Here is a 23,189-nt window from a genome sequence, read left to right on the forward strand (position 1 = left end):
AAATACCAATTCCACTTGTTTTTTAAAAATTGATAATTAAAATAGAATAATAACGTCGTTATACTGCGAATACCAATTATCTGGAATTTTAACAGAAAATGATTTAATTTAGGATAACGCGACAAAATTGTATATGTAAAATGCAAACATTTTCAAATTTCGGTAAAGTAAAAAATGTGGAATCACAGTTACAAATTTACGTAGGATGACCATGGTATGCCCAAGAAAAAATCGTCGTTGAAATTTCAATTGCATTTATTTCTAGATCGATATTTTGTGAAATAATTGTTTTTCCCAGTATAAGGGCCGATATACCTGTTGTAATGTAATGAAATTTTCTCTCCCGTGTTCCGTAATAAATATGTTAGGGTACTATGAACTTTATGAACGCTATGAGTTTTTACAGTAAAACAGCATTTTTTATTTATAAAAAGGCATATTTTGTTTTATTTATTTAGGACAACTAACAAAGTATACAATTAATGGCATTGTGGCTTGAACAAGCACATGTTAATTATTGGATACAGAGAGAATAGATTGAAGGTGACAGTACTTCTCTGGACAAACTCTCACAAGGAGCTCTACTGCTACTAAACACTGCATACTATCCGATCGGATACTATCTTCGCCGGCTAGATGAAGCAAGTGCACAAGATAGGATACGTAGTAAAATCAGTGGTGGGGGAAGCTAGTAGTGCATATAATAGAACCTCATCCCATTAAACTATCCTAGCTTGAGACGGAAGCTCACTGTCCTCTCTTCATTAGCGTACTAGCTTAAAAATGAAGCTAGTTCTGTATATACGAAGCCAGAGTTACTAGTTTCCTAGCTTAGTACCACTAGCTTGCTGTCTTAACTTGAAAAACTAGCCTCGTGTATTCCGGGCACAAGGGGCACTACCACTGCACCCGTCATCTTATGATATATAGGTGACAAGTCCCATGTGTCCCACCAACACCCTTCAAAAACGAAATGCAGTTATACTCACATTACTACTTGGCGGCAAAAATAGGTAAGGTGGCAGTACTTCCATGGACGAACTCTTTAACAGCTACTGCTACTAAATAAGATAACACGGAAGATGGAGAATGAGAATTCGATTTTTCAAAGAAAAGTTGGGTCTATTGATTCAGCGACACTGATTTGTAACGTCAACCCGACGACGCAACGCTGCCAGGGATGTTGCAGTCAATACGCGGGGCATTCGATGCCATCGTAGATTGAATAACACTAGGAGAATACCGAAGAACTATAGAAAAATATGTTAAACTTTACAAATAGGAAGAAAATTAAATAATTAGCTGTAAAGAATTAGCTATTATTGTGATACCATTTTGTAGATAGCGTTGTTCATCGTTAAAGCGACGGATTCTGTCTTTCTATACCCACTCGTTTATTTTCGTTACTTTTGGAATTTTAAAATTTGAAGGGCAAAGTAGATATAAAATATCGACATCTATTGTAGAAGCATCATTCGTTGTACAAGATCTTGCAAAACTTCTCCGGAAACATGTAATCGTAAAAAACGTATGTTCGGAATTTAAAAAATATTCTATGCTATGCATGACTCAACGTTAATTATATTAGAACATGATTCATTACAACTTACAATAGTTAGTGAAAGTGTTCTAATTTCACCAAAACAATTTTGAACCATGACTCAGAGAATCGCCTTTCATTTCTCATATTATTATTGTGATGTCTTAAATCAGGTCAAAACATTGCAAAAATGGGCCCACTTACGGCCCTAAGATATTGTTCAATCACTAACTCGCTTTGCTAACGTCAATGAGTGTTTGTCACGCCACGACAGAAAGAAGTGATTGGGTTAATACCGTAAGAAAGAAAGAGACAGGTAGATTATAAGGTTGCCTTATCTTGCTGTATAATCTTTGGCTCATCGCTTGAAAACTTTATAGGTGTCTGCCTGTTACGTGATATTAGCTCGTATTATTTCGAAAGTAGATACTGTATACGTTTCACGAGACACTTTTTTTAGCATAGAATTTATTTTGCTTTGGTTATCTCCCATTATTTTTATGTTAACATAATACTAAAGTTCACTCTTTGTTACTCCTACGAATAAACAAGATAGAAATATTTAAAGGAATGCAAAGTATAATACTCGTGCAACAGGAGGTCTTACTGCAGGGTATCTCTTTATCGTAACTAAAAATTCTTCCTAGTGTAACTTTGGTCGATAATGACTCGGCCCAATCTGGACCCCAGTTCTGGGTTCGGTCCCCTGTAAAACCAATTTGGGAAATTAATTGTTCTAAATTGGTTCTAGTCTTGGTGTTCTGGGGAGAGCTCTAGAGTGAATTCTGTTGCTCTGGTAGTCATACTACAAGGAATTCCCTAGTTTGAGACCAGGCAGTTGGTGTGGTTGTCTGACACATTATTATGAGTTTATTTCGTTATCGGAATATTTATCCTGTACGAACAGTACACTGGGTATGTCATAATTTAACCTAAATAGGTCGCTGTTGAAATCCGGTTCGCAGGACCAATGTTAGGGCTCGTAACTAATGTATGTAAATGTAGAATGTTCGTAGTAATGTATGTTTGATGAGATTTGTATGTTCGGTTGAGGTAGATTCATGAAAAATGTGTAAACCATACTGTTCGAAGGTTTTTCTTGTCCTAAAAATACACGTAATTGTTCATAAAAGGTTAAATACGCTGTTGTTGTGCCTCTTGTGCCCTAATACCTGTACGAGGGAAGATCTCTACGTGGCCACGAACAGCGCTGTCAAGGTAGCAACGTTTTATTCAGGGTCAATATAGTTCTAAAATAAAATAAGTATCCACACGATAAGAAGAAGAAGAGAATAAATCTGCAGGCGGGGGGTTCCACTCCAACTCCGTTCGCTATATAAGTGAGGATAACTGGGGACTTCAAATGTTTGTCGGCCTTTTTCAACACGCAGGTTTCCTAACATTGTTTTCCTTCACAGTCAGCGAGAGGTATTGGCTTCAAAACATTCACAAATGTACGAAAATTAGAAATTAAAGTCGTACGTACAGGTAGCCAAAAGAACCTGGTTGCCACCTCTTTTATATCTACTATTAATACTTATCCATATTACTGACTACTATGCTTCAAGCATAATGGCACTTAGGTATATCGAATCAGGTGACCATTGTTTTGTGACACCAAGGCATTTGTCCTCGGTGTTTTCGGTGTCAGACCTATTATTATACTAGATATGTCATCTGTTGTTTTTCCAAACATCTCGTACCTCGAGAAAATAGATAACGCGTAATAAAATTTATCTAACAATGGCATTTAGCGTATTAAAAGTAGTTGCGAAATATTTATAAGCCAAAAGGGCCTTGTTTTGTGATGCGGTATGATAAATTTCTCTTATCTAGTGTATACTTTCGATGTAAATATTCTTGACACTAATACAATAATACTGTCTGGATTGATGTATAAGAAAAAAGCGGGAAAAGTTGGAACGGTATAACTAATAGCAGTAGAACTCTTTGTGAAAGAGTCCGTGCACAGAAGTACAGCCAACATACCTATTTTGGCCACCAAGTTATAATATGCGCATTACTGCGTTGCGGTTGTAACGGGCTGTATCAATGATGTTCGGGTGCTAATAAAGAGTGAATGGAATGAATTTTAAATGTCTTTATTTAGATATAAATATACACACACATATAAATAAATACCTTTTTATTTTATTTATTTTTTACAAAAAATATAAGGCAATTACAAAAATGAACTTATTCTAAATTTGTAATAATATATGAAGTTAATCGTTACTTAGGCCGACTCAACTTTTCGAACATTTAAACGTGATATATAAATGATATTTTATTGTAAGGATATTTAACCATTTATTTGTTTAGTAACGTGAATTTTACTTCTGTGTACTGCTTTTGTGTGAGCAATACCTATAATAAGAATGAGAGGATATTTAGAAAGCGACTCAGTCGAAATACATATTTGTATAAGACCACATGTGACACACTTAATATTGTGTGATCGCACAATTTAAATTACGGTTCAATATTTATTTATTTTCTTACTGATATTTGCTGACGGTGGGTATCAGAGCACAAGGATTTGAGACCATCGGTCACCGCTGGGCCGGTCCGCCGGTATAACGAGTGAGCTGGTAAAGAGTGAGCAAGACTAAAGGAAACATAGTTATAATTTATTAAAACCAACAAAGTAAAGGGTATGAACGAACACAGAGAAAACAATGACAATAACAAAGAAAAAGGCGCCAAAAACAGTATATTTAAATTTAGAATTTTAATATAAAACTGAACTGCTAAAATAATTACAAAATTAAATTAAATTGTACAACTACTGCATTCTCCACACCGGTTTTAAATATTAAAGGTACTGGTGAAATTACAGGCACGAGACTAGTGTTGTCAACTCATATCTAAGTGTGATGGGCTTCTTGGTCCTCAGGACCTTGCGATTGAAAGTTTTGTTATAAAGATTACGTACGTGTACGTTACTTTGCTAAGTACTTTCTGTTATACATATTGAAAGTAAAACAAAACTAAAGTAAACGTAAACATCACAAAAGATATTATGATGTTTATTGCTATGATAATCAATTACATTTGCGTAGCAAACGATTTTGCTTAAATAACAAGAAGAAAACCGCTTATAGGGATTTATGTTTGACTCAGACACGTCAATGTCTTAATTTCAATTACATAATAACAATGGCAAAAATCCAGGGCAAAATCGCTGTTAAAAAATTTGAGAAAATGGTGGCTGCAGCTACCACATCGTTCTTTAGAGCGGTGGTCTCTATACTCAGGATTGCAATGATGTTGTCCAACCTTCGATGGAAGAAGAACCACAAAAAGAGTCGATTACGTAACTTATGATTTGTTAATGCCCCGTTGGGGAGAGTGCAGCATTCTAAGCTCTAAGTGCCTTTGCAACTGTGAAAGAGTTCGTCCAAAGAAGTACTGCCACCTTACCTATTTCTGTCACCAAGCATTGTTCTGGTTTTGAAGGGTAAGGGTGCTGGTGAAATTACAGGCACATGAGACTTGTCGACTTTGTCTCATGGTGACGGGCGCACTGGCAGTGATTCAGTCAGATCTTTGCGATTTACAGGTCTGAGTGGCACTGCAACTGTTATTGACAGGCGCTTACCATCAGGCGCACTACTTGTTTGTCTCGTCACTTGATATCATAAAAAAAATGTTATGGGTAGACGTTTCAATTAGCACTAGGCGTATGACTTGCTCATTCCGTACAATATTATCGTGAAAACCAATTGTAAACTCCATTTCAAACGTCCAAAATTTTGGAATTTTTAACCCAACCCAAGGTCACTTTCAGAAACAATCTAAAAAGTCTAAAGATTCTAGAACCTCGTTTTGATTACAATGTTTAGTATTTTAATACAAATTTATAGGGAGATGATTTTAATTAACATGTTTTATAGCCTCTTTCAGTTTATTTTAATTTGTTAGATATTAAAGATAAAATATCTGGGCTTTCGGGTTTTAAGTGGTATATAAATATTTTAAATTTAAAATATTCAAAACAATAAACAATTCAATTTTTTTTCAATGTCTCAAGTGGTAATGCCCTTGAAAGTTCGATAATGTATTCAACAGATCTGATCATTAACAACAGGCTTTCAAAGAGTTTAGTGAATCTACTTGGCCATGCAAATGACGTCGTAATGCTTTCTTTGACCTTAAAAACATTTTCTAATAATATTTTCCTGAAAATAAGTTTCAGTTACATACGTTATTTTGTAGCCTCTGCGTCGATTATATTTTGTTTATTTCTATCACTTCTTGCAGTGCGTAGAATGACTAATCTATCCAACAAGATGTTTCAACCAAACGGATTCACTCGTATGACTAGCAGGTGAGCACTGTCTTTTTTTATAATAAAAATGACGGGACGAACAGGTCGTGCGTCTGATGGTAAGCTACACACCCGTCCATGACAGTTGCATTGCCACTCAGAACTTTAAATCACAAAGATCTGATGGGCACTGCCACTGCGCCCGTCACCCTGAGACGTAAGTTGACAAGTCCCATGTGCCTGTAATTTCACCAGCACCCTTACCCTTCAAAACCAGAACACAGTAGTAGCTGACATTACTGTATTCCTGGACGAACTCTTCTTTTTTTTAAATTTTTTATGAAAAGTAAGACCCAAAAGAACAAACAAGCTACTTGATGCGAGATGGCAATGATCCTGGACATCTGCAACATTACAGGACCTGCCTATGCGTTGCCAGCCTGAGAGAGTCCTGTTGAGTTGTTTCAAAACCTCCACTTTTACAACCAGCTCTGAATGTTATCTCCATTATAGTTGAACTGTTTTTTTTTTAAATAAATACACCCTTCTTTCAGAACTCAGCCTTACATTGCACTGTGAGCAAGGACACTGGAGACCACCTATGTCTGGTTTGACCTTCGCTGCTGAGATATAACACCCGTATCATGTCTATCAAAAATTTGTCCAATAACTCAGTCAGACAGAAAGAAATCCAATACTATATTTGTCTTTTACGAATATATCTCTCTATCGAATTTATTTAAGGTTAAATAGATAAGACTGTAGATTGTGGATTCGTACAGGTGTATTAACATTTGTGCAAAAAACATTGTTTTTTCGTTAGCATACTATATTTGGGTCAAATCGCTATCGCTTTCCTTTCAAACCATACGTTGGCACGTCCCCCGTATCAGTGATTAAAATTCGTCTAAAATTAAAGTAGAGCGCAGCACCATGAAGTGCCATGTTGTTAGATATAAAAGATTAAGTTTCTAATTTTACGTGAAATTTCAGAATAATGAAACATCCTTGTGTTATTCCTGGTTGCCATCACATTGTAAGTAGTTTAATATTTATGTTTTACTATTACACCTCTTAGGAAATGAAACTATTATGTAAAGGGCCCGAAACGTCGGTTTGTTTGAAAAAACAAATATATACGCGATTTAAATCCGGAAAAATAGTTTCATTTCCTATGTGTAACAATCGTGAAAATCTAAGAACTTGATATTACACCTCTTGCTTTTAAGTACTGTGCCCTGGTTATTCTCCTTCTATAGTTTTCAAAGTCTTGTTTTACATTTTTTTACATCTACGATTAATCGTCAGGCAGCAAGTTAATTTTTGGAGAAATTTTTGGCGTTTAAGAGCAAGGAAGCCATCGCTTCAGTCTCTTTTTGTTTTAGTCTGCCGATGTTGCCACCATTATCCTGTGCTATAACGAGACAATTTGGATGAGATTCGGATTCGGATTGTATTGGACTATTTGATATTTGATTTGGTGGCAATGACTTGTACTACATGAAAACGTAAATTTTTCATTTACTTGTTCGAATTGCTTATTGAGTTCGTTTTCTTGGTCGAATAGTGCGTTTATCTTTTTCTTGTACTATGTTCATGCCATTTAAGGTAGCTTAATAGAATACTTCTCTCCTATTTGAAGGGCCATGTAGTGATTAATTGTGTAGATAACATTTTGAGTGGTCATTTTCGTAACAGCGATTGGTTTACCACGTGACAATGAAAAAAATGAGAAAGAAAGATGAAATTGTTTCTAATGATATTTTATTATATATGGTCAATACAGAAGCAAACTTTTTAGTTTTACTTTTTTAAGTAATAAAATTTCATGATAATGTAGCATAAATAGTAAATATTTTTAAATATTAATATAGCAACACCGGTAATTTTTTGTAGTAGTCAACACCGGCGGTTATGTCTCTCTCTTCCAAATTATTTGTAAGTTTAACGAGCTTTGTTTTCAATGAATAAAAAATATTATTTTCGCCTTTTATTGAACAATATAGTTCTTGGTTTTAAGTACTGGGTACTCACTTATTAATTACGTTCTAATCTTTTCAAATTCAGAGTAGAATAATCGATCTATAAAACGTTTTATCGCGAAATTATCTAACTCGGCTAATTGTAATTTACATGTTACTGTTTGGGAAAATATAAGTAATCGTTTTTGTTCTATTTTTCTAATAATTCACAATTGTTACTAATTTTTTTATCATATCATGATAAATTTCATAAAGTAAATTCGTAAAAATGTTATTTATGTTCCTGTAACCTTAAATCCGAACGTTTTGAATTCCTACGTGCGTGGGAAAGTATTTGGGTACGTGTGTGGGCGTGTAATCTTTTTTCGTGATCTCTATCTATAATCACAGTACTTTCCTTATCGAGAGAATTCTCTTGAAATTTTAGCATCATCTTCATTTCAAAAATGTCTCCAATCCTAAAATCCTATTTACGCATGGTGCAAAGAACTTGTTACTACGCAATATATTGGCAGCTCCTAGAAGCAAATTACATTCAACGTATGTTAACTTTTAAGATTACTTACGATAACGATGTTTTATTAGTAATAAAATAACAAAAACTAATATCAGTTTATAAAATATAATCTTCACGGTCATCGCATGAAAGTGGCTTCCAAAGGGTAATCTGTTATCTGTAGAAATAGTCAAAAGCACGTCAAGTTTGATACTTTGGACTTTGAACAGTTGTTATTGCAAGCGCCATAGAGTTGAATTTAAATCTTAAGGACAAGCTTGAGGTGCTCCTTATACCATGTTAAATAAAACAAGACTGTAACAAATTAACCGTTTCTCGTGAAGTAATTTGAGCTGTTTAGGGTTCTCTTTGAATGATTAGAATAACATCGAAAGCAGTCATTTCGATATGCAAGATCTATAGCTAGTAAAGTACGCAATATTATGCAATGTTAGGAAAAGTCCTAGAATATTCTAGTTGGTACGCATTTATATACTGAAAACATTTAGTAGCAGTAGAACTCCTTGTGAAAGAGTTCGTCCAGAGAAGTACCAACCAATTTCTGCCGCCAAGCAGTAATGTGAGCATTTAAGGGATACTGGTGAAATTACAGGCACATGGGACTTGTCTACTTTTGTTGTTTACTTATGTCTCAGGGTAACGGGTGCAGGAGCAATGCTAATCAGATCTTCGCGATTTCAAGCTCTGAGTGTTACTGTAACTGCTTATAGGCGCGTCACTTACCACCAGGCGCACGACTTATACATCCCGTCAATTGGTAACATAAAAAAAATTTGCAGCCCTTTATTTGAACAAAGACTACGATTTTTTTCTCCGAAACCCTGTATCGCAGATGCCATGGATACACGCATAGACAACCACAAATTACACCTAAACCTACGAGATAAATAAATGCATACCACTTAAATATTTCTCCCGACCCAGGAATTGAGACAGGGACCTCTGCGTGTCAGGCCTGCATGGTAATCATTCAGCTTCGGAGACAGGAATTGTAAAATTAAAAAAAAGACGCTTCAGATTGGTATATGTTGCATAATACAAGTTCCATGGCTACGGCTGTAGAGAGCCCGAAATGTTTGTTTGAAGAAAGCGAATATATCTGAAAAAAGAACTTTTATTTGCAATGTGTGACAATCGCGAAAACCTAAGAACTCGATATAAAAATAACCTTTCAAAAGTATATTTAAATACACTCGCAACGAAAATGCCTTTTTTGTCTTTACGATACAATTATAACACTATACAAATGCTCTGCAACGTAAAACTCAATGTTAGTGTTGAGAGTGAATTAGTATAATAGAAAAGACAAATTACATGAAATATTAAGTTCATTGAATAACACGATGTTTACTACCATAACGTTTAATTATTTTTTGTTAAATTATTACATTAAACATCTGTCGATTCGAAATGTCATTCGAAGAAGAAAAACTTTTATATATGTCGGATTTAGAACCAGGGAGAGTAGGTGAAGCTGAACCCTGTTCGTCTGGCTCGTCCCCGCCCTCCACAATACAAATACAACTTCTAAAATATATGTTTATATCCAATTTGTCTAATATAATTCAATCGGCCATGCAAGTACACAAAATAATACGGAATGCAATTACAATAGGAAGTGATTCAGGCGTGATACTTCTCACCATTAGGACACGTGGATGAAACGGCGGCTGAAGTGAATGTAAACAAAACTCGTAACCGTCCACCCAGCGCCACAAAAACAAAGATCTGCAACAAGCACACATAAAAATTCATATGGATTGCTGGTTCGTTCCGTAGCTCAATTGGGACAGCGCCAACTACGATATGGTGAAGGCAGCGCTTTCTAGTCCAAAGCGAATGGAGTGAAGTTTTTTGTATTCGATATTTGCATTAATAATTATAACAATTAAATAAAACTTTTCAAAAAGGTTTAGAGTATTGTAAAGAATCATTCTATCGACGTATTTACTTCATATCAGAAAAAAGTGAGAGGTAGGTGTAATAAAGAATTAGTATAGGAAAAAGGTAGAATTAGACGTCAATAAAGCGTCGAAGGATTTTACACTCATCGTATTGACGTCATTTCTAAGATACGTACGATGTTTGACCTTTGTACAATAAATGGTATTTTTATTAAGACAATCTTAAAAATAGCGCCAACAGTTCTCGATCTCTATTTCCCCAGCGCTATATTCCTTGTGACACGTGCAAAGTGAAAGCAAAATGTACTTATATTTGAAAAAAATCATCTTCAAGTTTCGATGTAGGACAATAATAAAAATGGCGCTCGTATTTTCGCTAGTGGTCGTGATAAAAAATACCTTTTGTAGATTACTTTATATTCGCAAAAAACACCTCTTATACAAATTTCCAGGTATTTTTGTACATTTTTATACGTTTATGGGGCTTAACCACTTTTATTGATACAGAATCGGCTTGAAGCGATTATGTTTTACCACACTTGTCGTATTAAGCCTATTCTGGGGGTCTGCCCCCGTTAGACGTTAGTCTGAAACAATTCCTGTGAAATAAGTAACGCCTTCGACGCGGGCAGTCTTCGTGTGTCCACGCCCCAGTCTACGTCTAGTCCCTAATAATAGTAGAGTAATAGTTTAATTTCCGTCAGTATTTCAGTTTTTATCAAACATGTAGAAGTACTAAATGAATTATACCCTGTTAGAATGTAGCTAAAAACTTAAAAATAGGAAACAAGAAAGTAAATAAACTTAATAATTTTTATCTGTAGGAAGATGGTGAATTTCTTAAAACTGGTACATAATTTTTTTGTGGAAAATGTCACATATCTGCCGTCCACTAACTAAACGTGGCTAAGTGACAAATAGTGAAATGTCCGTTTTGAATAGAAAGTAATAGAGCACAAAATTCTATTTTAAAAACAGTTAAAATTAGTTAACATGTTCGACTTACCCTACCGATGCATAGCTGAAATATCATTAAACATACACATATTCAACAGACAAATATTTTGTCGTTTTACCTTTAAGCAGACGTTATTGTAATCAATATCACGGCAGCCCTTTCACTTACAAAAAAAAAAGACTTTTACAGGGTCCCGTTCTATATCCAGCATTTCTATAGAATAGTGCTTGACGGAACCCGTATCGGTATCTAAATTTGCACTAAGAGGGTTTTTGGTTCGTCTCGGTCCACTGAAAAGGGGCCGGCACGCTTCGCGGCACATCATAATAGCCGCTTTAACTCAATACGACAGTTTTGTTTTAACTCTTTTGCGTTATATTAGTCGAAAGACTGCTAGATGACGTTATATTCTCTCTTTCCAGATCAGTACTACTTTCACGAATTGGCAATTGCAATTTCTTTAAATTGCAACACTAAGACAGAAAATCGTTGCCGCCATTTTTTTCATTAAAAACTAAGTGCGCATTTGACCTCCATCTCACTTGATGGCAAGGGACGATGAGGTCTACTATGAATAATAATGCCTATTCGCTCTCGCCCTTAAAAGGCCCAAGTTATAGCGTTCAGGGAACAAGGCTGCAGGCAGGGAATTCCAAGCAACCGTTCGCTATATAAATGTAAAAGCGATACGCTTCGTGCGAAACATTGGAATATCCCAACGTAGGGGGTGGAACCCCAGTCTACATCTAGTCCCTAATACTAGCAGAGTAATAGTTTAATTTTCGTCGGAATTTCAGTTTTTATCAAACATATACAAGTACCAAATGAATTATATAATACATGTACCCTGTTAGAATATAGCTAAAAATTTAAAAATAGGAAACAAGAAAAGTTTCAAGCAATAATAAAAATATAATTAAAAAAATAGACAACAAAAATATTTTAATTGTTTTAAATATTAAATTGCTTTATACAATAAACCAAAGCCTTAATAATACATTGAAGTTATATACTAAATATTATTGCTAATTTAGGAACTAATTCAGAAAGATCATATTTCTTTATCATTAGAACAAAATATAATTGAATAGACATTTATTGCAACTCCACAACACAGATACAAAAATAAAATTATAAAACAAACAAGGAAAACAAAATTAAAAAAACGATATATCGATTTCTTAGGTTTTCGCGATTGTTACACATAGGAAATAAAACTATTTTTCCGGATTTAAATCGCGTATATTTGTTTTTTCAAACAAACCGACGTTTCGAGCACTTTACAGGTTCCATGGTCACGGTTGACTAAAAAAAAATAAAAATAAAAATTAATTAATAAAAATAATGCAACAAAAAAGTACCCTGGACCGCAACAACTAGAAATTTAGCAACGTTGTTACATTGAGCGTAAACAAGCTAATATCGGCGTCTGCCCGTACTGACATACTTGTTCGGCATGACCCATCGACGTTGTTCAGTGTTCCTGGGTTGTTTGCCCTTTGCCCCGCAGGAGAAACGTAACGTACGTATTGGAATACGGTTTGAACTTTACGTCTTATCTCCAAGGTGTGAAGGTCGACCATTCCGTAGACAAATAATGAAGAAAAGAGCAACGAATAGTAACCGTACATTGTTTTGTGATTTTCAGATTAATTTTCTCTACCTAATTTCGGTGGCAATGTTTGTTATTTAAACGTTCGAGAATGTCATCATGACGTATTTCTTAATATTCGAGAGCAGTATCTTGAAATATTATTTAATATTTCACGATAATATACTTGTGGCGGACTGTATCAATGGATTCAAGTGGATGCTATTAAAGTGGGCAAGACTTACAGTTTATTACAAAACAACGCACCGCTATAAATCAAAACAGAAACAATAGTAAAGAAAAGGCGCCAAAAATAATCACATTTAAATTTAGAATTTAAATATAAAATAAAACTTAAAAAGACTGTATAAAATAAATATACAAAAGAAATTTGTAGCGACTGCCGTGATACACTACAATACTCGAATACTTAAAAAATAAAAACTGCCACCGCAATTCATCATATCAGCCGGAAGTTGTCCACTGCTAAACATAGGCCCCCCAAAGATTTCCAGATCAGCTGGATGGACGCAACGTGCACCCGCTGTCTTTACCAGGTCATCCGTCCATCTAGTAGGGGGCCGTCCTTTAATTATAACTTTTTTATTTAAAAAACTAACCTCAAATGTTTGCTTATTGACTTTTTTTATTGAAATTACATTTATTTGCCAAGTTTTACAGAAATCGGTTAAGGGCAAGTGTGCGCAACCGGATTCATCTTCTAGTTTGCCGCCCTTAGAGGTGGAACTTAGTACTTGGTGTAACGGGCTGGTGACCGCAACTCGACGTCAAGGCGCCTATTTTAAAGGTGGAATATATTCTTAAAATTTAAATGGGACACAGTCCTAAAAGTATCCTGAAAATTACCCTAACCATACATTCTTTTGTAAATTGTGTCGAGCTAATTCTCATTGAGTTGTTTTGGTTGAGTCATATTGATGCTACAAATTATGGCAGTATTTGATAGCTGTATATTAATATGCCCTAGAGTAAATGTTAATACCACCTCTCAATAAATTGAACTTGGTTTTCAATAATTACTAATGTCACCTTACTTTGAACGTTTTCTTAAAATTTGATTTCAATACTGTACTTTATCGTTGTACTTGAAAATTACGCCAAACAAAGAAAAATATCACTTCAAATGTAATTCATTCATTAATGACACTAGATATTATTTCTCAATGATCACTTACACGTTATAATGGTTCCCAACAATGGTCCTCTAATTAAAAGCCACGAAGTCTCATAATTGTCATACATTTTCTAAGAAACGCTAGAGACTTTAGTGGTTATAGTACCAAAACATGTTCTCGGTATACTTGCAGTAGCGAAGTCTTATTATTTCCATACATTTTGTAGAAAGTTCTCGGGACTTCGAGATTATGAAATTCCACTACGTGTTTTATCAATGTGCGTGACTTTTTGTTTTTTTTTGCACAATGGTTTGCAATAGCTCTGTACGGTCTATTTTTTACTGTGCTATTATGTCAAATACCGGTCGGTGTATAGAAATTCAGTGGACCGTAGGTCAGTAATGATGTCAGTCAGTGTACTTTTACATCTTGAGGACTTCGAACGTGTGAGTGTAATGAAAGGAGGGAAAAAGTCAATATGAAAGAACGTCTTTTGAATTTGGTACGTATGAGACAGTATCTTTGATCCAATAATAAAAAATATTAGTTTAAACAACTTGTTTGTTACAAATAGTAAAATGACAAACATGAATTGCAAAAATAATTTTAAAAAGAATGCCAACAAAGGTCTCAATATCGCTCCCTGGCGGACACCGGGCAAAATAAAAAAAATCAACTAGTTATGTCTAATATTAATGCAAACCACTCTATTTTTCACTGGTGTTACAGAAGTTGTTACTCAAATACCTTAATTTTAAAATTTTCAAAAAATAGTCCATTTTACGCTACATGAGTTTTACAAAATTATTTTATTTTAACAATATAGGTTTGTATATTTTTTTATTAATAAATATTAATTTTAATAGTAAGTAATAATGATAATAAGAATCAATTAAAACATACTAATTAGTATTGCAGTCTTATATCTGCTTGGGATTGTTTATCAAAGGAAATATTGGATATATATTATAAGAATGTTATTAAGTTTTTTTGAATGTCAGGATGTTCCAAACTCAACAGTTTGTTATAATTATTAACTATATATAATTATTAGTACCTCTCTGAGTAAAGAAAAACTTTCATAGATTTCTCATAGATAGCGCTACTTTAAAAAAGTTGTTAAAAACCAAAGCAAAGTACTTCAACAAACAAACGGAAAAAATCGTGAAGTCTGTTGATTCGTTCCGTGGCTTAGTTGGCATAGCATCTGCCGTGGTTTGCTGGAAGACGTTGGTTGGAATCCAAACGGATCGAAGTGAATTTTTCCTAAGTGTTCGATATTTGTTTAATAATTATAAGAATGTTTGTTTAAATTTCGATGGACACTCGCAGCATCCAGGGTAGATAACGTACTCTTTTGCAAGGACCTAGAGTGGAGTTTGTCCAACTTAATTAAGCGTCAAAGTTTATCCATGTCATGCTGGCAGACTTCAGACTTAATTATGCGGCGTTGTTTGACATCAGCTATATGTTCTTTGACGCGGGTACAAATGCTTCGCTTCTTTTGTCCAATGTAAGAGAGATTGCAATCGCAGTCAAGCTTGTAAACCCTACATTTCACGGGTCTCAAGAACTGAGAAATCTTCCTCAGGGAATTAATTTAAATTTCAAGATAGTATTGATGATTGTTGATTAGCTTTATTAGTAGGTGAGCAGCCATAGATCCACTTCACATGTTTGTTGTTATTATTAATTTATATAGTCCTTTTATTATTGCCTTTCATAACTTAGGAGTAATTTTGATGTTGAGTTTTATTTTGGCATACAATAAGGCTACCGTGACACATCTACAGACACGTTTACAGTGCTAGTTGTCACCGACCGACCGCGTCAAGTGTTTTTTTCTATAAAATGTTACTTCTTCATGCTCAGGTTGTATTCACGTGTTTACGAAAAGTTGTGTGATCTTTCATCAACTTACTGGTTTTACTATTTTTTCTTTATTTTTTTCTTTTCTTTGGTTTAGTTGAAAACAACACAAGAAATCACGGATTTGTCACGGATTGTAGTCACATTTCTTATCATATCACTAATATTGCGTACGAATAAACTACTTGTTTCATTGACGATAAGGATTAATACTCCATCTCTTTTTATCACTTCATCAAAGAACGAAACAAAACATTTCTCTGATAACATTTCATAAATGAATGCGGCAAAAAAGGAACTATATTTGTTCGTTTTTTAAAAATTGAAATGTCATTTGCAGCTAACGTGACATTTCTTGAAACACTGCGAAGTAGTATTTATATAAATAACTGCAAAAATAAATTTGTCGCTTTAAAATACACAAACTTAGATTTACAGGTTATCTGCATTAGTGTACTGTACTGTACTCGTTGTTTAGACAGCAAAATGTAAATTTGTGTAAAGAAACGTCGCGTCCCGCAACTCTGCCCCTTGTCACCGCCATATTTGCTGATAAATGAATGTTAGTGGCCAGTATTAACGCTGTATTATGCTACCATGTGTGATAGTAAGGATCAACTGTATGTAGGACACACAAATTAGCCAGGATACGCGGTGATACGGACGTGTGTTTTTTTTATTGAGTTATTTGACAAGTGGCGAAAGATGGTAAATACTTTTTTGTCTGTGACTAGGTTTATAAATGGAAGTTTTCATTTCATTTATTTTTATGTTACTGATAACTAGACTGGCAGTATGATTTAAAACCTAGATGTTGTACTAACGAAAAATAACTTTTATCTACAATGTACAGAGTTTAAATTGTAGATAAAAGTTATTTTTTGTTAGTTAGTAATTAGATTAGATTTCACTGTTTAAATTTCTTTTTGCGAAATACTGAAAAAATTAATTTCATACCCTTCGTCTTGTTTAATTATTACTTCAATTGTTATATAGTTATAATAATATAATGTCATTAGCGCTGAAACAAAATATTTAACATAAAAGTATAAAATATTATAATAGCTCACTGAATTCATTATAAATTACTTATATAACGATTAATATAGTGACATTTCTACAAGGAAAAATACGTAATTTTAATAAAAATATTTAGTTCCGATAATACGTTTTCTTAATTTTTATATGTGATCATAAGTTTTGCATGATTTCATCCCTTTGTTTCGTATTTATTTGTTTCATCACATATAATCGCGTCTTACAAATACATTGACCCTGCTATGTTGAAGCAATCTATAAATTATCAATAAATATGCAATTAATACATATTTTTATTTAAAATTTTCTCATAAATGATATACTTTTTACTATAATTTAAAACTAGTCAAATCAAAATAATATGTTTATTATCCCTATTTACCAATGTATACCGGATGGATGATAATACATTGACTGTGCTCTATCTGTCACAAACTCCAATAACTTTTAGGGATTTGTGATCAGTATTAATGGTATAACTGGCTATTGTCCGCAACTCGACGTCCACACGCCTATTTTGCGTGTGGTGGGTGCAGGGCTTAGACCCTTTTTGTGTTTTTCGAGGACTTCGGGGAGCGACCTCGGCACCCCGAGGTATTTCACCCTGTAGTTGGCCACGCCGGAGCATTGCGGAGTAGGATATGTTCGGCGGTTTTCTCCCCCTCCATGCATGCTCTGTATAAAAGACTGTCCGTGATACCTAGAATGAACAGGTGTTTATTGTATGGACCATGAATCGTTCTAGCGGCAGTTAGGGGTAGAAGAGTATTAATGTCTGTTACTTCATTATATATGCGTATAGCCTGTGATTAAGGTTATTTATAAACATATCAAAATAGAATATTTTGTAAGTTGTTTAATTCCATTTATTTTATCTACGCAATACGAATAATCTCAATGAGCTAGGGTGGTGGGCTTAAACGTGGACCCGCACAATACAATTTGTCAAAAAAATTACTGCTGTAATGATATGTTGAGTTATCATAATATTGTACCCATTTTATCAATTCAACAAAAATATCCTATGAAAATCGAATTCTTATTTCGTTACTTAGATACACTTTCTTGTACCGAACGCCTTCGATAAAACGTAAAGATAAGCAGTGGGATATGTTTGAGATAGCATAGTATAGTGCAGTAGACCTGCCTAATAAACCCGTCCACTAGACGACATCACTTTAATCATAAAACATTTGAAGCAATTAACTCTACATTAACTGCTAAGAATATCACTCGTGCTCATCTTTGAACTAAATTCAAGTCATAAAATAGTTAGGCTTAATAATTCTATAATTGTTGTTTTAGTTTCCTGCAACATGATGCTCTAGTTTTAGAAGTATTATTTTTGTTTATATCAGTGCAGTGCTGTGGTCTCAATTGTCCTCCCTGTAGAACTCTACATTTACTTTACTATGTAATGTCTGGCTTTTGTTCATTTCCTTCAATGATATTTTTATAATAGTTTCATATCGCATAAGGAACTGCATGTTAATTAAATTTCTCTCTTCCCATTTTGCTTGTTAACGTTCAATGTGCAATAAAGAGCTACATCAAGTTTGACATTTTGGATTTTGGATCGCTCCTATCGTAAGCGGCATAGAGTTGAATTTCAATGTCAAGCTTGATATGCTCTTCATCCTGTTCGTATCTAATACACATAAAATACCGCAAATTTTAATATATTCGCAGACTAGGGATTTTCAGGACCCAAGATCCTGGCATACTTTTATCGCTTTCTTTATTGGTACTGTATACAAAATACGGATAAGGGTTAGGGTAGAAAATAATTTTCTACCTTACCAGTTCACTTATTCAAATAAGTCACGGCTACCTACTAATACGTGGATTATTTCTGCGAATATTACATCAATATATTGTATATGATTTCTTTGAAAAATTTACAATCTCTTAACATTATCGTTTTAGTAAATTGCTTATCGCATACCAACACATTTATCTAGCCGGTATTTGGCTAAACTTATCATGGATTTATTACACTTTGTTAATTTATTGTTAAATATTATTTTAACGTATATAAATTCCTAGAAACAAAGTTTGAGGAATAATTTCAAACAATCCATAAAGAATAAATTCAAAAGATCAAACACGATTGTAGGACGCTTAGCATAACCCTGAGCCAACACACAAGGCATATTTTATACGCGCCGCAGACGTGCTTTTATAAAGATAGTTTCAATTATAGTTCTGTTTGTTAATTTCAGTTAGTTTTTTGAAATGACGTAAGCAGCTACATGAAATTCTAAGTGTAAACTCCAGTTAAGCATACAAGCTTCTTGCTTTCAACGCGATGTCTACGCGCGTTTGAATCTATTCACTACAGGTCATCTGCGCGCAATGACGCACGTATGCGTACAAATAACGCGCGTTTGCACGCTACAAACGCGGGTTCGTGAAGTCGCGTATAAAATACGCCGTATTCATAGGCTCTGAAGTTAAAAGATATTGTCTCTGAACTGTCAATTATCTATCGAATTCATAGGTTTTCGCGATTGTTGCACGTAAGAATTGAAACTAGTAGCTTAACGTACTTTAGTAGCAGTCAAGCTTCTTGTGAAAGAATTCGTCCAGAGATTTTCTGCACCTTACCTTAGCTGTAATGTGAGCATTACTGCGGGTAGTTGTGAAATTACAGACACACGTGAATTGTCAACTTGTCTTAGGGTGACGTGCGCAGTCGCAGTGCCCCTCAAATCTTTGCCATTTAAAGCTCTGAGTGGCACTGCAACTGCTATCCCGGGCTATTCCCTCACATGGTATCACAAAAAAATATTTTTTTTTTACGGAACTAGATCGCGTGTTTTTGTTGTTGTGTCTTAAATTAATGTATTTTTTTATAATGTATTTATTTCTCTCCACAAACATAACAACTGAACATGAACAAAAGAAAGATAGACAAAAATAGTGTTTATATTATTATTATGTTTGCAAAAGACTGGTACCTAAACTAAGCATAAGCTTGTAATATAGGATACCAGGTCTCTCACCATAGACAACTTACACTTTCTCTTAATACTATGATTGCAGAGGTTAAAATTAAGTTTAAGATTAAGGTTATACAATTGTGAAAAAGAAAACCAAATTTAAATATGTGAAGTAACTAAACTAACAATACAGTTTGAAAGTTTGTGAACTGTGTGTGTGTGTGTGTGTGTGTGTGTGTGTGTGTGTGTGTGTGTGTGTGTGTGTGTGTGTGTGTGTGTGTGTGTGTGTGCGCGCGCGTGTGCGCGTGTATGTGTGTGTGTGTGTGTGTGTGTGTGTATGGTAAATGTTTGTGAGTAGAGGGTTTTGTATACTAATAACTTTAGGCTTTAATAATAAGAATTTCCTTAATATTAGACATAACCGATTGATGACTTTACCATTTCAGTCAGTCGTGACTATGACATCTATAAGGGATTTATTTGAAAGCACAAATGTGTGCAATTTACTTCCGAAAGAATAGTTTCGATTCCTATGTAAACTTTCTCTCAAAGATGACGTCATGCTATCTCGCGGTATCTCGACACGTGCGAGCATAAGTGTGCGAGAGTCCAGTTACCGCGCATCCAAATGTTAAACGAAGCCAATTTGTCTAACCTCATAGTCTGGCAAAGATTTGGTTAGGACAGAGATTCACATTGACATAGCAGATGAACATATATCTGGTATTGTTTCAGTCTGTTGAATATTCGTACTCGTAATCATCAATTTGTTATACACCCGTTAGTTATTACTACTCTTATCATAGAAGAATAATTGACCCTACGGAAGATTTTTTTAAAGAATTAATTAAATAAAAAGCTCGTAGCTGAACATAATAATTAGCTGCTGCTTAATAGTTAGCCTGTATATACTCCCACTGTTGGGTACAGGCCTGCTCTCGTACTTACAGAGCCCTAGTACTGACAGAGCTTGGGCTATAGTTCCCACGCGAGCCCAAAAATAGATTGGTATTTTGTATTGCTTTGCAGATATGCGTAGGTTTGATCACGATATTTTTATTCACAGAAAAGCTTATGTATATTTCAAATTAAATTTTGCAAACTAATTTCGAAAAAATCAGAGGTGGAAGCCCGAATTCAATCTCACGATCCTCAGCTTGCTGTTTTTATTTAGGATTCTGCAAAACTCCTGTATAGGTATTGGTTTTTATTGTAGTAACCATATCAATGAATTTGGCAAAGAATTCTTATGTTTTATCCTTACTATGTCAGCCTGTTAAAGAAACATGCAGAAAAATTTGTATAATTTTTACAACAATTTTAAAAATGGAGGATGAAAACACAGCTGCGCGTTACATACACCGTATGGCTCTACATAGGTCGCTACGTTACCAAAATTGTTAGGGACACCGTGTGTCTCTGCAACCCGTGACGGGTTAAACCGGGGTAAGCTTCCACATAGCGCACTAAACCACATTGTTTTCCGTTCCGACAAAGACCCATATTAAATTAAATAATTTTGACAAAGCAACATCAAACATGAAAAGTAAAGCCTAATAATAGCCGCAATATCGCATAATCAGTTATTATGATAACAAAAATACAAGAGTAAAACGCGGTGTATTAATAATATATTTTTAATTTCACGACGGTGTAGGATTTTCGGTATTTATCATCAAACGATAACAATGACACAACGTTTTTGAAATGTAACAACATTCCAAAACTTCGCACTCAAATTTTTTGTTGATAAATATAACTTTCTTTGGAAGCTTGGGTTTTTTGTTAAACAATTTTATTAAACAATTCTTAACAATATTTCTTGACAATTTAAAACCAAAGAAAGGTGCAATGAAATAAAATGACAAAGATTAATTGTAAATAAATAAGTAATGAAGAAAGAATTTGAAAGAGAAAAAAAGGAACGGAAGAATAAATATTCAAGTCTCTTGAATAATTAACATCTGGGGTGGACGAAGGTTTCAAAGGAGGACAATTTCTATTTTATGCCTTTTCTTCTATATTCAGTGCAATAAATTCTATATAAGATAAGTTTTTTCGCAATTGGGAATCCTTATTCGGCAAAAAGAAAACATGTAGTTAAATGGATTTTCAGTTATATAGGGTCAGTAACATGATCAGTGCCACCCTTTTGTTTTTTGAACGTTGGCTGACACGTATTATCGAGTGTGTCTACCAGCTGTGTAGAAAGGTTATAGATCCATTTATTACACTTATATAATAGTAATTATTACAAAAGTATATACATATGTATAATAAATTCAAGATAAGTAAGCGCAGCAGAGCTTCCGAAAACAACGTAAAAATAGAGACAACGATAATATAAAAAGAAAAAAATAAAGAAAAAATAACATAAATACATCTAAATCTAAATCTGAAAATTCTAGAATGTGTTCTCCAATTCTTAAAATAGTTTTTTCATGATTCTATCATGTCGTAGTATAATGTAAAATGCAGGTACTATACAATCATACATCGATAGATAAATAGCAACTCCATCGAATAAACATATATTATCAAAACACCAAGTTTACAGAAAATTATTTTTAAAAAATACAGAAAAAATTATGGAAATACATCTATTTGCCAAGTTTTATTGAAATCGGTTAATGGAAAGTGGGTGAAATTCGATAAATCGATTTCATCCATCCCCTAATTTTCCACCTTATATTTTCTTCAAATTTAAATGGGACTACTACAATTTAGCCACTTCCCGACAAAACAAAAAAAATGCATCATTTCATTCGTGCGTAATTTTAATTTATGCGTTTCCAAGAAAAGAAATTCATTAACATATAAATAGATTATTTATTTTTGTATTTGCACGAAAAATTGTTCGAGGTTTATTACAACATAATGGAATATTAAAACCTGATAAAAATGTCTAAAAACTTTACCACGTTCATGCGAGGTGGCGTAGTAAATGCTATTTGTAAAATACCTAATAGGTTTATGTGTAAAGGCGTAAATCAAAACCTTGAATTGTGTTATGAGTAACAGTTTTATGGCGGAAGTATGAATTTTGATAAGAGAATGTCAAGTTTATTTTGCATTGATATTACGCCATTATTGTTCCAATACACTATTTGTTATATTCAATATCATGATGTTTCTTATACTATCGTAACATTCATATATTTTTTGTGAAAATACTTTTTTATGATACTGAACGAACAAGTCGACGGCCTGGTGATAAGCAACACTCCTATCCATGACAGTTGTAGTGTTAATCAGAGCTTTAAATCGCAATTATCTTGGGGGCACAGTCACAACGCCCGTCACCCTAAGACATAAGTTAACAAGTCCCATGTGCCTGTTAATCTTAATACTTCATTAATTTGTCATTATTATTGATCGAACAAACACAAAGGAAAATTCCTTCGATCTGACTGGATCGATGTCTCATGGTGTGGATTCGAAC

General features: G+C 34.1%; 2 protein-coding genes across 5 annotated transcripts in view; one reads left to right on the plus strand and one right to left on the minus strand.

Annotated features, from left to right (window-relative positions):
* The first annotated feature begins 5,654 nt into the window (after positions 1 to 5,654).
* The window catches only part of LOC113232795 (repressed by EFG1 protein 1-like), a 20,915-nt gene continuing 3,380 nt past the window's right edge, over positions 5,655 to 23,189 (plus strand). The window contains exons 1-2 of one of the 2 annotated variants that reach the window (XM_026467590.1): positions 5,655 to 5,870; positions 6,804 to 6,846. In XM_026467590.1, coding sequence (XP_026323375.1) covers positions 5,680 to 5,870; positions 6,804 to 6,846 — 234 coding nt within the window. In that variant the 5' untranslated portion in view covers positions 5,655 to 5,679. Of the gene's footprint in view, positions 5,871 to 6,803; positions 6,847 to 16,303; positions 16,476 to 23,189 lie in introns of those variants that run through there. The other variant, XM_026467592.1, reaches the window with a different exon arrangement.
* The window catches only part of LOC113232797, an 18,495-nt gene continuing 5,192 nt past the window's right edge, over positions 9,887 to 23,189 (minus strand). The window contains exon 3 of one of the 3 annotated variants that reach the window (XR_003310655.1): positions 9,887 to 10,037. Coding sequence is in view for 1 of the 3 variants with exons in the window: in XM_026467593.1 (XP_026323378.1) it covers positions 17,289 to 17,505 (217 nt within the window). In the remaining 2 variants the exon portion in view is untranslated. Of the gene's footprint in view, positions 10,038 to 17,006; positions 17,506 to 23,189 lie in introns of those variants that run through there. The other 2 variants (XM_026467593.1, XR_003310654.1) reach the window with 2 other exon arrangements.

Source organism: Hyposmocoma kahamanoa, unplaced genomic scaffold (assembly GCF_003589595.1).
Source record: "Hyposmocoma kahamanoa isolate Upper Pololo Valley unplaced genomic scaffold, ASM358959v1 78, whole genome shotgun sequence".
Lineage (NCBI taxonomy): Eukaryota > Metazoa > Arthropoda > Insecta > Lepidoptera > Cosmopterigidae > Hyposmocoma > Hyposmocoma kahamanoa.